This window comes from Danio rerio, chromosome 13, assembly GCF_052040795.2.
Source record: "Danio rerio strain M-AB ecotype USA chromosome 13, GRCz13ab, whole genome shotgun sequence".
Classification (NCBI taxonomy): Eukaryota; Metazoa; Chordata; class Actinopteri; order Cypriniformes; family Danionidae; genus Danio; species Danio rerio.
Window position 1 is genome coordinate 37967885 of NC_141033.1, and position 13276 is coordinate 37981160.

The 13276-nt window shown below is 38.3% G+C and overlaps 1 protein-coding gene across 1 annotated transcript in view; it reads left to right on the forward strand.

Moving 5' to 3' along the window:
* Positions 1 to 2433: 2433 nt before the first annotated feature.
* The window catches only part of jag1b (jagged canonical Notch ligand 1b), a 50905-nt gene continuing 40062 nt past the window's right edge, over positions 2434 to 13276 (forward strand). Inside the window, 3 exon segments of the mRNA NM_131863.2 lie at positions 2434 to 2768; positions 3005 to 3307; positions 11460 to 11517. Coding sequence (NP_571938.2) covers positions 2697 to 2768; positions 3005 to 3307; positions 11460 to 11517 — 433 coding nt within the window. The 5' untranslated portion in view covers positions 2434 to 2696.

The window sequence follows — 13276 nt, forward strand, 5'->3', positions numbered from 1 at the left end:
TGAAAGAAAAAAAAAAACTGAAATAACGGATGTTAAATTACAGAAGTTTCCTTAAATTTACGATTGTTTTCTGTAATTTACCATCTATTATTTTATGGTAAATGTCTATAATTTAATGGTGGTTAATTTACAGTGTTAAATTAGTGGTAAAATAATGTGTTTTTTTGACAGTGCAGTTACAGTTACATAGATACCATAAATCTACATACTGTATTAGTTCCTAAAATTTTGCTTTAAAATACTAATATGCAAATAAGTTAGAAGGCCTTTAGGTACAAATATTTACCTTTTAAAAAGGTACTTCCCCAGTGACAGCTTTCATACCTTTATTTCTGAAAGTGTACAGTACTTCTTAACACAGACATGCATGTAAACAGAGGCCCTTACCCATCTTTCAACATCAAGATTTAAAGACTCCCAAAGCTGTGACTAAAGAGCACTTTGACTGACATGTAGAAATGCACTTCTCCAACTGAGGTTGCTTATCAGACGATTTCATACCACAATCCTGGCTGTTTCACATACTACAGCGGTTGTAAAATGATGTGGCGAAATAAGCCACTAGTTACTGATTATCCACTGTCTCATGCTGTTTGACTGTTTGAACTAAGGTTTGTGGTGTGACCTGTAGCATGACCTATAACGTCAGAGAAATATCTGGAAGAGTAGAGTATATCTGGCAGACACTCAAGTTTGGATTTGCTTTTATATAACCTTTATATTAGAACAGCTTTTTTAGATTTACCCCATACCCACAAGAGGGCAGCAGGGGCAGTTGGGGCAAATAACTACTGTATTATATGCGCAACTATAGGGCCTTAGGGATGTCTAAAACTCAGAGGCATCAGATCAAGGCACGTTTTTTTCATAAAATGCTAAATGTCAGCATTAAGAAGGGCCCTTTTTGTATCAATACTACAACACTGATACATTGTATTAGTTCCTAAATTACTTTCCACAATTGAATAACTCAATCTGCAAGGCATTATTTTTAGATGTTGATATGTTTAATGTTATTGCTGTCTCAAAGTTACTGATCCAAGTGAACAAATATATGGAGAGGGATGAATGCGATAGATTTATATTATTTTAACATCGTTTTACTGTACAAGAATTCATGTGTATTGCCTGACTAAATAAAACATAAAACACGATGCTGATATGTTTATTGTAATTGTGGACAGACAAAATAATAGGCTGATCAAAGATAGATAGATAGATAGATAGATAGATAGATAGATAGATAGATAGATAGATAGATAGATAGATAGATAGATAGATAGATAGATAGATAGATACAGTAGATAGATAGATAGATAGATAAATAGATAGATAGATAGATAGATAGATAGATAGATAGATAGATAGATAGATAGATAGATAGATAGATAGATAGATAGATAGATAGATAGATAGATAGATAGATAGATAGATAGATAGATAGATAGATAGATAGATAGATAGATAGATAGATAGATAGATAGATAGATAGATAGATATGAATCGACGGAGGGACAGACAGACACAGACAGACAGAAACATAAATAGACAGACAGACAGACAGACAGACAGACGGATGGATGGATGAATGGATAAACGGACGGAAAGATGAATGGTATATAGATCAATGTATAATAGATGGATAGATAGGTAGATGGATAGACGAATAGATGGGTGAACGGACGGACGGACGGACGGACGGACGGACGGACGGACGGACGGACGGACGGACAGACAGACAGACAGACAGACAGACAGACAGACAGACAGACAGACAGACAGACAGACAGACAGACAGACAGACAGATAGATAGATAGATAGATAGATAGATAGATAGATAGATAGATAGATAGATAGATATTTCATCTTAATGTTTTGCAATATTTTATAGTGCAATCTTATACAAATTAAAGCATTTTAAATATTATTTATTTTCATATATGGCATGAGTAAACTGATAGTAAATCAAATAGATGGATGTGGCAGTTCTGGTTAAATATGTTCTTGTTACAGTGTAAATACACTTAAGTAATGAGTCATTTGCATGTGATGTTGTTATTACTATAGTAAATGCATGGAACGTGCAGCAAGGACACAGTAAAATGTTTTAATGCTACATTTATATATTTCATGTTTTTACAGACCATATTTTTGTAGTTTACTTGTAGTAAGTAATTTAAAACATTGTCCTACCATATATGGTGAGGTTAGCTAATTACTGTAGCATCCTGCATTCCTTTCCCTTTAAAATACTAATCTTTTGCGATGTAAGAACATGCGGTTGGTCCTCTGTAAGTCTCACAGATGAACCCGTCATCTTGTGGGACTGGGGGGACACGGGCGGGGCTGCCGCACAAACCACACCCTTTAACTTTTGAATATTAAAATTACGCATGCGTTCGCCACCCCCATTAACTGAACTTGGTGTATTGAATGCGCAGTCAGTCAGTCGCGGACAAACGCTCTCATGGCTTCTGTGTAATGTATACCCGCCGCTGAGAGAGAGACGCAGAACAAAAAAGATAAGAATTTCAGATACGCTGGGAAAATAGGAGGCAGTTTCCTACACACTGGAAAATAGTCTTCTGAAAGAAATAAAAGTTGTTCTCCACCCGTGCATGTTCAATCGGGGAGTACATTAGAGCCGTGAGGCGGCTACAACTTCTGAGTCTCAAAGCAACACCAGCAAGAAGGCATGATTCTGCGACGGAGTTCAGTATTTTCTGCTTTTTACCTTCATGCCTTTTTGTTATGCTTGCGGACGACGGTGAGTCTTGATTTAAGTCATTACATAGTTTGGGGTAATTTGTTTAAAAGTTAGATATTCTGTAAACAGCATGTTGCATGTCTGCTATAGGAAAAACTCTTGTTTGTACCTCACACAAACAGTTCTGTATGTTGACACTTACAGATTGCCTGAGCATTTCCAACACTGTTGTCACTCTATAACGAGAGTAATTTCATCTTTCTGCACAAGGATTTAAAGTTTGTTCTGCTCAACAGGTGTCTGACGCATCGGGGCACTTCGAGCTGGAAATCTTATCGATGCAGAACGCGAACGGCGAGCTGCAGAACGGCGCGTGCTGCGACGGCGCGAGGAACCCGGCGGATCGCAAATGCACGCGGGACGAATGTGATACATATTTTAAAGTTTGTCTAAAGGAATATCAATCGCGAGTTTCCTCGGCTGGGGCTTGCAGTTTCGGAACTGGATCTACGCCCGTTCTCGGTGGGAATAAATTTTCGACCAAGGGAACGCGCAGTGAAAAGTCAAGGATTGTTTTACCCTTCAGTTTTGCGTGGCCGGTGAGTACATGTTGCTTCTTATTCTCATCTTGTTTTAGAAAATATTTAACAAGGTCACGCTGTGTTATGATGACGCAACGTTTATGATACATTTTAGCAATATTTCGATCCACGTGTATAGAGTTACCTGATAGTTTTGATCGTGTGCACCACTGTAAACAAAACAACAACAACGCACTGATGCCAAACTTCCTTACATTTCGTCAGTAGCTTTATGTGTGTGTGTTTGCAGAGGAAGGGTTGAAGTTTTATCACTAAGCATTTATAAACGTAGTAATTAGCATTTTATTCCTGCAGTAAATTCACTCCTCATTCAGTGGCTCCTAAAAATGTTTTTTGGCTGTCATCTAACCTCCTAAATAAATGTCAAATAACAGTCGTCTTGCACCTACGCCTCATTATTTGTGTCATTGCATTAGAATGCAAATAAAAGAGGATTTGTTTGGTGTGAAGCACGTTGAGTTAAGGCTCTATAGAGGAGACAGATTTACCAATGTTTGTCTTGCAGCTCTAAAGAATTTATGAGTTGACCGTGATCTCTTGAAATGGCAGTCTTGGGTTTTAAAGTGCTTTTATAAACTGTGTTATCAAGAAAGTTTAAACTGCAGGTGATTTGCAGTAAATGTAATGGAATCCCTTATTGGAGTATGCAGTGTGAAGCGTGCCAACATGAGGGTCACATTTTGGCTTTATAAACTAAATAAATTGAGGGGTTTTCATACTGAGGGTCACAGGGTTGGCTGAGAATCTGGTTGGGGGTCATAAAGGTTCAAAAGCTTGGTGTAGTGTAACGTTAAACTGTTTATTTTGGTAGCAATACTTTAGTTGGAGCTATTTTGGGGCTATCAATCAACTAGTTGTTTGGGATTCCCCATTCAGAAACAGCTTAGCAAGACTTGCACATGGTTCCCACGGTTTTGGAAAACATTAAAATTTCATCAAATGTGTTTGCAAATTCAAATTCATAGAGCAGTTGTTTAAAATCATTGTTCGGGAAGTGTGGGAGCCCTGTATTCGTGTTTATTTCTCAGGAGCTCTTGACTGTGGGGACACTGAACAGACCCTTCGTACTTTCTGTTGGCGTGAGCGCCTGTGCACCTGCTCGCTTGGTGATGTCATTGTGGACACATTCTCAGCGAGGTCAAAATGATAAAAAAATATCAAAGGACAAACTGTCGGTCTGACAAAGGAAATGTGTCCCTGTTTAAACTGTAAGCTGTCCACCTGTCCAGTACTAGATGATCAGTGAGCATGTTAAACTCTCCAGCTGTTTTTGTGATAGGCACTGCCAAGCCATATTGAACATGGCTGCTTTTAATCATCAAAATTATGATTAAATCCAAAATTGTGACATATGACACTTCAGTCGGTCGTTAATTATTTTTTCAGTTGGCAGCTGCGGAGAGTTGAAGTTTAGGCTTTGTGTCAGTCACGGCTGACTGGAGACTAGGTATGGCACCTTTTAACTCGGCAACCCTCGGTAATTACTCTCAGCAAGTTCCCAGACACAACAGCTCGTCGCCAAACTTTAAATCCTTCATTTACAGGAATACCACCCATTTATTTAGCACCTTTTACTGCATTTGCTTGCCCTGTGCTTTTAAAGAGGGATGTAGAGAGTCAAAGAGAGCAAGAGAGAGAGAGAGAGGGTTTTAGGCATTGCCCACCCAGACAGAGTCAGCTTCAGCGAACATGAAACAGGGGGTGACAATAGCTGGGCCAAACTGGCTACAGGGAGGATTACTGTGCATAATGGAGCCAGTCCAGGAATAATGCCGGCCCAGGGCAAGCAACAGGAAGCTGCGTTCGACTCAGCAGTGATGAGATCGGCTCCTAGACAAACCCGCCCCAGCCCTGACCTTACTTCTCATACTGGCCGTTTCAGCAAATTACAGCGCTGCTCTCTGGCCCCGTGGCCCTGAATGCACCTGGGGCCTGTCTGCTCAGCATGAGCCAAAAAGCTGGTTCACCAACAAATTGGATAATTCTTTTTTTCCTGTCCCATCTTCCATTCGATTTAATGGTCTGTGAACCCGTTCCCTTTCCTAAAAGCCAAACTAGTATTTATGCATGTATTTAATACATGTCTCTTTCAAAGTAAATACAAAAGTAATCCAAACCAGATTTGGACCGTCTTCCTTTTGCTTCTCTGAGCACATTCCCTCCATTTCTCCTATGCCATTGTGCCTGTAAAATGATTTTTTCAAAGAATATTGGAGTACAGCGAAGAAAATACCACTTCAGTCTCTCTGCTTTAAAATGTAGCTTTAATTTAAGATAATCTTTGTAATTATTTGTGACATTTACTAGCAATTTATGAGTAAAAATTGGTTTGCAGTGTGGGAAAGAATCTGGCCGAGGATTGGTGTGGGAATAAATATGCAGGTGAACTGTCCGAAAGCCTGAGGGAAAGAGCTACGGGCAGCTAAGGGGATAATGACATGTTTGCTTTATGTGGTCCCTTCTGATGTGGCACTTAAGTGCAAATTACTCAAGCCGTAGGACAAGGAAATACATCGTTTGTCTCTTTCTCCCTCTTGTTAAAGTCTTGAATGAGGCATTGTTAGGCCATTGTCAAGTAGTGCAGTACTGTGCTTCTAAAGTTCTGTTTAGCAAACCTTTCTCAATCCCCTCAAACATGAATTGGTTCAGATTCACCATGTGTTACCAAGAAACAAGCTTTGAATACTCATCTTTTGACTGGTTATCTGACAGCTGATGTGCCGTTTGATCCGATTCTCTACTCCGTCTCTGACCGGGATCACCTTTGTGAGTGACAGGAGATTAGATGGCTGCCAGTAGCGCTTGTATGCACACAGGTGACTGACAGACCTGTTATCAGAAGAAGCCTGTCTCATTTTCCACACCAGAGAGAGCAGTGAAAGATTGTCAAAAGCTTTCCCTGCGAGCCCCTTCTTATCTCCGGCCACCACTCCTGATAAGAATCTCCCAGGAAAAAAAAGGCTTCCCTTCTATGATTGCACCTTCTGGAAGGCAAAAAAAAGGGTGTCTACTTTCTTGGTCATAATCTAGTTTTCCAAGCTGCTAATGTAAACTCTGTTGACTCTGATTGATTAGAATCTGGCGGAGTACATCCGGAGCCATTGTTAAGGCCGCTTGTCATTCTTCAAGTCAGCTTCTCCTTATTAGCAATCTCACTTTTACCAGCAGAGGCATCAATCGACAGGGTTCCACCTCAAAGCGGTGGGATAAAAGCAAAAAAAACGTATGATTTAAAGAGCCTCGCTTTGTGGAACCTGCCGCATATCAATGCTCAGTGCGAGTGTAGACCTTATCGGATGTCTGTGTAGGCCTAGAGCGATAAGGTAAATGCTATGTAAAGTTTGGGAGATTGGTACTGGGCATAGTGAGAGTTCAATGATGACACTGAGGTCAATGACAAGCATGGGAAAAATTAACCTGCTTGGCGGCAACAGGCGTTCAGAGTTGATAACCAGTTCCAGCGCAAGTCGTTCCCTTAAAGCCTCTTCTGAATGAAAAAACATGTGTTTGTTTTTCATTGATTTAGCCTGTTTATTTCTTAATTACTTCCATTTTGTCTCGTATTTGCCAGCTCTTAAAATAAACAGATGGAATGAAACTCTTTCAAGGGAAAAAACAGAATAGCACTTGCTTTGGCAAGGTCATGGGTGTTTGGTTCCCAAGGAATGCATGAAATGATCAAAAACAATTTTCATTAATACAATGTAAGGAACTATTCATGTTGCATGGATTTTTGAGGTTAAAACTTGAGACAGAGCACTGAATTACAAAGAATAAAAACCTGGAAAGACTTTTAAGCTTTTTAAAAGTTTAACTTCTTTTATTAGTGGACCTTCCATGAAATGCAAGAGATGGAAGATTCAAATGCGTATGTAAATCATCTTAGTCTAGCACGTTTATGCTGAATTATGTCGTTTTTGATAAAACATTTGCAAACTGCATGACTGTACACTAAATCCATCAGCATTTTTAGTTACGCTGTTGCCCCTGGTGTGATGGGAGATTTACTGGCTCATGTCTGGACATGTCTGTTATATCCCGCAGCGGGCACTATCAAAGGTGGTTTGTGGAAGTGCAGGGCGGTTGAAATCAATGATCCATGTGCTTGATATACAGAACATACACTAGTGAGATTTATCACTTCAATAGGGATTCAACTGCATGTTTGTGTCTATAATGCATTCAAGTGTGGTCAAGGAGAGGAAGGACAATGTGAACCTCTACGGAAGAGGAACAGATTGCATCAAATTAACTGATATTTGCACATAACAATGACAGCTGTATCAGTTAGTCACTGTGTGATGGTTTAGTAGTTGGTAAGTGAGCTTGGATATTCTGCACAGTAAGAGAAGATGTATATTTCAGTTCATTTAAAGCACTGCTGCTACTATATATGCAGATGGATGTCCTGGATGTTGAATCATGCCTTTTTTTCATGCAAGTGTTTTTTTTTGCATGAAATGGGTTAAATTGATCTGTATCACATATTGATCAGTGGTTAAAAAGTTAAATAATGTTAGCTTTTAAAATGTGTCTAATTCAATATTGTGCACAACCCCACTGTATACCTTTCTGGCTTACGCTATTGGCCCAAATTATTTACCTTATTCTTCAATGCATAAGTGCGCTCGTTTTTGCGATTGATTTAGAACTTCTGATTCAGCTGCTTATGGGAGAAATGACTAGGAAAAATAAGTGCCAGAAAACGGTCAAACTAATTGCTCTACAAACAAGTATTTGCATGATTATATAGACAAAGCAGAATAATAAAATAATAAAATATCAATTTGCAACATCAAGCAGCAGAACAAGCTGTTTTTAATGTCTAAAAATCAACGGAAGGTAATGATACTGGAAGTCTCAAGCCCAAAAGGTTCAAATGGCTGTGCCTGTTTGTACGCAAAGAATAAGGTGAATAGGAATGCACCACAACTAAAATTCTGGACTGAACTTGAAATTTCTGGAGGCAGTTGGACAAAAACGGATAATCATGAACAATTTTAATAAACAACATAATTTTGTACAACTTTAATTTAACTAAACTTAATGGAAAAAAACAAGCCAATAAAATAACCACATTTTATTGACAGTAAACTAGTCGAGAGGTATCATTTTACCAATGTTACCATAGTTTACCAGTGTTGCCACAGTAGCGCTATTGTGAGCAGCAAAAAAATATATGCTACATAGAAATGTCCTGTTAGCACAGTATTTAAGTGAACTTTGCTTTTCTGGTGAGCACGTGTGGTCCATTCATAGATAAGTATGTAGGTTCAGTAGTTTATACACAGAGTGGAATATTGAGCTATTTTAAACTGACCATGGTGCGCGCTCTGGTATTTCTTTTGTGTTTGTCAACAACATTGTCTTTCCATGACACAATAAAAAAAAATGAATGGGTTTCATAGCGCAACACTTTCCGCATATGGTTTGAAAGCAATTGCAATCCGTGCAGGGATTATGGATGGAATTACAGTGAAACCAGAGTGCTGAACACTGCCGGGCAGTGCAGACCTGTTTTCAGATCATATTTTCAGCCATGTTTCTGTTTCGGTCGAAAATGAAAATGCCATTGCATCCTGGTTAAAAATGGAGTCCATTTCTTCTTAATTAAATAATATTATATATAATTTCAGACTTTATGCTTTCATTTAAATGCGGCTTTTTTTTTTTTTTTTTTTTTTTTTGACAAATTGGAATAGAAATTATTTAAATTTAATATTGGACAATAATTAGTTATTTTGATCAACACTTGATTGACATTTTTTCACTCGAGGGGCTGCTTTGTATTGCGAGGTGGTTGTCAAGATATTCTTCAGGTCATGGAGATCAGAATGACCAAGTCTTATTTTAGCTCTTTTTACAGTTAGAGGTTGGTTTGAATGGTCTGGCTTGAGCGACTCAAAAGAAAGAGAGAGAATGAGAGAGAGAGAGAGAGAATGAGAGAGAGAGAGAGAGAGAGAGAGAGAGAGAGAGACTGTCATTGCTACAAATGGACAGCGAGAGCTTGGGTGATGTTGGAAATTCCATGGTGCCTCGTCAAAAGTACGAGTGTGTGAATCTGACAAGTAGGTGCCGAAAAGAGACGCTTCAGTTCTGGCACAGGAGCATTCGCACAGCCACTCGTTTTCTCTCATATACTTCTGCTTTTTTTCATTCAACTTCTAACACTAAAACCTAGATATGGACACTCATTTTATTCTCTCAGGCGGAGCGATCTCTCTCTGTCTCTCTCTCTCTTCGTGACTCTTGTTACCTGATACCGGTGAGAGCCATGATGACCTTAAGTCAGACAAAGCGTTTCAGAAGTGCTGAAATGTAGCCAAGCCCTCCAGAGATCTCGGCCTGCATTGGAGTCATGCTAAAAGCAGCCCACCCCCCGCAACTCCCTCAGATCCTCACTCCACATTCCTCTCCGTGGGGAAAAAGAGGAACAAAACGCAGCACACAAAAGACCTGAAAGCGAGAAGTGAAAGGGGATTTTTGTGGGTTTTTCAAAGAAAAAAGTCCACTTTCAACCTGCCATTTTATTCTCCTGCGCATAACTCTTCCTGTCAGATATGTGAGGTAATGATGTTGAATGGGAATAGTGGAAATTTATTAGTATGTCTGCCCCTTACTGCAAGGCATTCTGTTGAACATTTTTTCCCAAACATGTACCGTAACAGAACTAAGGAGGTCTGTTAAACCCAACAACTAGCATTCCCATTGGTCAACTAGTACAGTTTGAATTCTGACATTTAGTCAAAAACTTAAGCGACAAATGGGATTTAATCAATCACATGGTCAGCCTCCTAGCGGCTCTGTGACTGTCATTGAGATGTCTTTTGATTGACGAATAGCACCGGAAAGATTATCATCAATACTACATTATTGTTCACTATAGAAAGCATCCATTTTTAGTATTTGCATTAATTGTAGAACTCAGTATAGGGTTCAGATAGGAAATCGCAGGTGCAGAGAAGGTAAGTTGGGTGGTTGGTTGAGTTGTGCTATATCTGTATCACAGATGCCAAGTTTTAAAAGTAGTGGCCTGGAAACATATATTTTGTATGACTTAATGAAGATGTTTTAGTTAATGCTTAATTGTGTAATTACAACACCTAACAGTGGAGTACAATTAAGACATTCTCACCAAACCTTGAACCTCGAGTGAAGCCAAGCAATAAGGGATACGAATATGACAATAATTCAGCATCGTCAAACAGTGTATTTCCCATTGTCAGTGATATATTCCGTTATATATTGTTGTGAATAATAAAACTAGCAGTATGCTGGACTTAATGTCCTTACAGTGACCACTGAACTTATGCCACATAACTGTCAATGAGACTAACAAACACAAAACAGTAATTCAACAGAACCTCACACATAATTAACACACACATGTAAAAGAAGTCTGACTTTGTCATTTCAGGAAATTGTATTATTATTTTGAATAGAGTAAAACAGCTCAATCCTGCATTGTTCGAGAACAATAAAAAGCTTAAATGTGTTTAATTTGTTGCTTTTTTTTATAACTTGCTTTTTATTTCCAATTTTTAATTACAGTATGTGTTTTAATTGTGACTTTTATTACCATTACAAAGTGGATTTTAACTTGTAAACTGCTTTCCTTGCGAGAAACAAACTACACAAATAAATTATGATAAAAATATATACTATAATCTTTTATAAAGCAGTTACAACTCAAATTATGCAAAACTTTAATTTTATGTACACACAAATAAGTTTCATTGAACAAATTAGTTCAAATAATGCAAGTATGATGCTCAGCTGTGCATATTACTTATGATTTTCACCAGGCCAGATTGACTCATAATGACAGACAGACAGATTTTTTTCTCCTTTTGATAAGATAAACAAAGGTCTCCCCTGGTCTGAATTGTGAAATTACCATTCTACATCTGTCCAAAGTTTCAGGAGAGCACTACTACTACTACTACTATCAGATAGGGTGAAGGTTAAGTTATTCCTCTGATCTTCCACGGCTCATTTCTCAGCATGTCCCCATGGCCACATTTTGTCATTGGTGTTTATTGGTTACGAGTCGACGTCCCTGACTAAAGCTCTGTTGATGTAAAATGATCTTTGATGTTTCTGTGTTTTGGTTTCATTGCTGAACGCATGTGTGTTTTTCCTCTTCCAGAGGTCCTACACGTTGATAGTGGAGGCCTTGGACTTCAATAATGAGACCGCCAGTGAAAGTGAGTAGCAGGATTTTTTTAAGCTCACTAATCTGCTGTGTTGCTTCGCTTTTTGTTTGACTTGATTTCTTCATGTTTGTTTTGCCTCTCTATTTAAGGAAACGCTACAATTGAAAACAGTTGAGTTTGACCATTTAGTCGATTTCTGGGTCTGGTGGCAGCCAACTAGCTTAGCATAGATCATTGAATCTGATGTAGAACGTTTGCATCTTTCTTCAAAATAATAATAATAAGTTTGTATTTTGTAATATGGCTAAGAATGGACCTATTAATTATGTAATCCGATTCAGTGATTATGCTAAGCTAAGCTAAGCTAAAAGTGCTCCTGCCAGACCTGAAAATCAGACGAACGGATTCAAAAATGGTAAAACTCAACTGTTTAACTCTAGATGATTTGTAAAATGAATCTATTTCCAAAACAAGTGGACTGTTCATTTAAAGTGCTTTTGTTTGGGTTATTTCAGTATTTTTCACCTTCGGTTTTAGCTTTAGGAAATCTAAGAAATTAAAGTTTGTTTTTGTACCATTTCCGCTCATAGTTTACTGGTCTTTAAACCAAATGTGCTGACAGGTGTGTGTGACAGGACAGGGAACAGAAGACGAGGAAGACTGTGTGTGTGTCTGTGAGAAACATTGTTGAGTGGGCCTCATGCTTATGAAAATGTTTCCGAATACCTGATGACTAATGGCAGGTGTTGGCAGTCAAGGTCTCACGGCTTCTCTGTCACGGTGCATAGCTTAAGCGCAAGGTTATGTTTGCTATAACCTCTCTCTTCTTACACCTCAACAGGGCTTAACACTCCAGAAACAATCCCATTTAGACACTAAACTGAGTCTGGCGAAGTTCATTTGAATAGCTCTGCAGGGTTGTATTACCATTAGCTTTGATAAAGCGACGTTCAGATGTGTAGAGTTCAAAGGTGCTGTTGCAGAAAAGCACACATGTTGGGAGTTTTGTTTTCTATGCTACAGCATTTATCAGGTTTAGCCTGCATGTTAATGGTTTATCCAGAAATTTTATTAAGACTTTAAAAAAAGTGCTTCTTAATATGAGCCTTGTTACATTTAAGAGGTATTTTACTTACTTTACTCTGATTGTTTGAATGATACATTTATAAGATATATTTTTATTCATATACAATACTATATAGTATGACGTTTAAAAGTTTAATGTCACAGAGGATGCATTTATTTGATTTGAAATACAGTAAAAACAGAAATATTGTGAAAAAAAATGGTTATATTTTTAAATCCATTTTTAAAAATGCAGTTTATTCAACATTACTCCAGTCTTTTGTGTCAAGCGATCCTTTAGGAATCTTTTTAATATTCACAAATGCTGCTCGAGATGCATATCTACATCAGTGTTTCTCAACCACGTTCCTGGCGGACCACCAACACTACATGTTTTTGATGTCTCCTTTATCTGTCACACCATAACAGGTCTTTCAGCCTCAGCTAATGAACTGATGATCTGAATCAGGTGTGTTTGATTTTGGGTTGCACAATACTGCAATTCGATACCAAACGATACTGAAATTTTAAAAACGTCCATTTTCTGATTACATTTGAGCGCTATTGAGCATGTTCTTAAACATCGCTGATTTGCCATTGTGTTCACGAGCACATCAGAAATTGCTGATTGGCCGTGAAGGTCATCAGATCACCAAACTCAATGCTGTTTCCTGGAGCGTTTTAAAGCTGCGATTCATCAGCGGATCGCCTGTATGTCAGCTTATAAATAAACTTGCTGATCGAC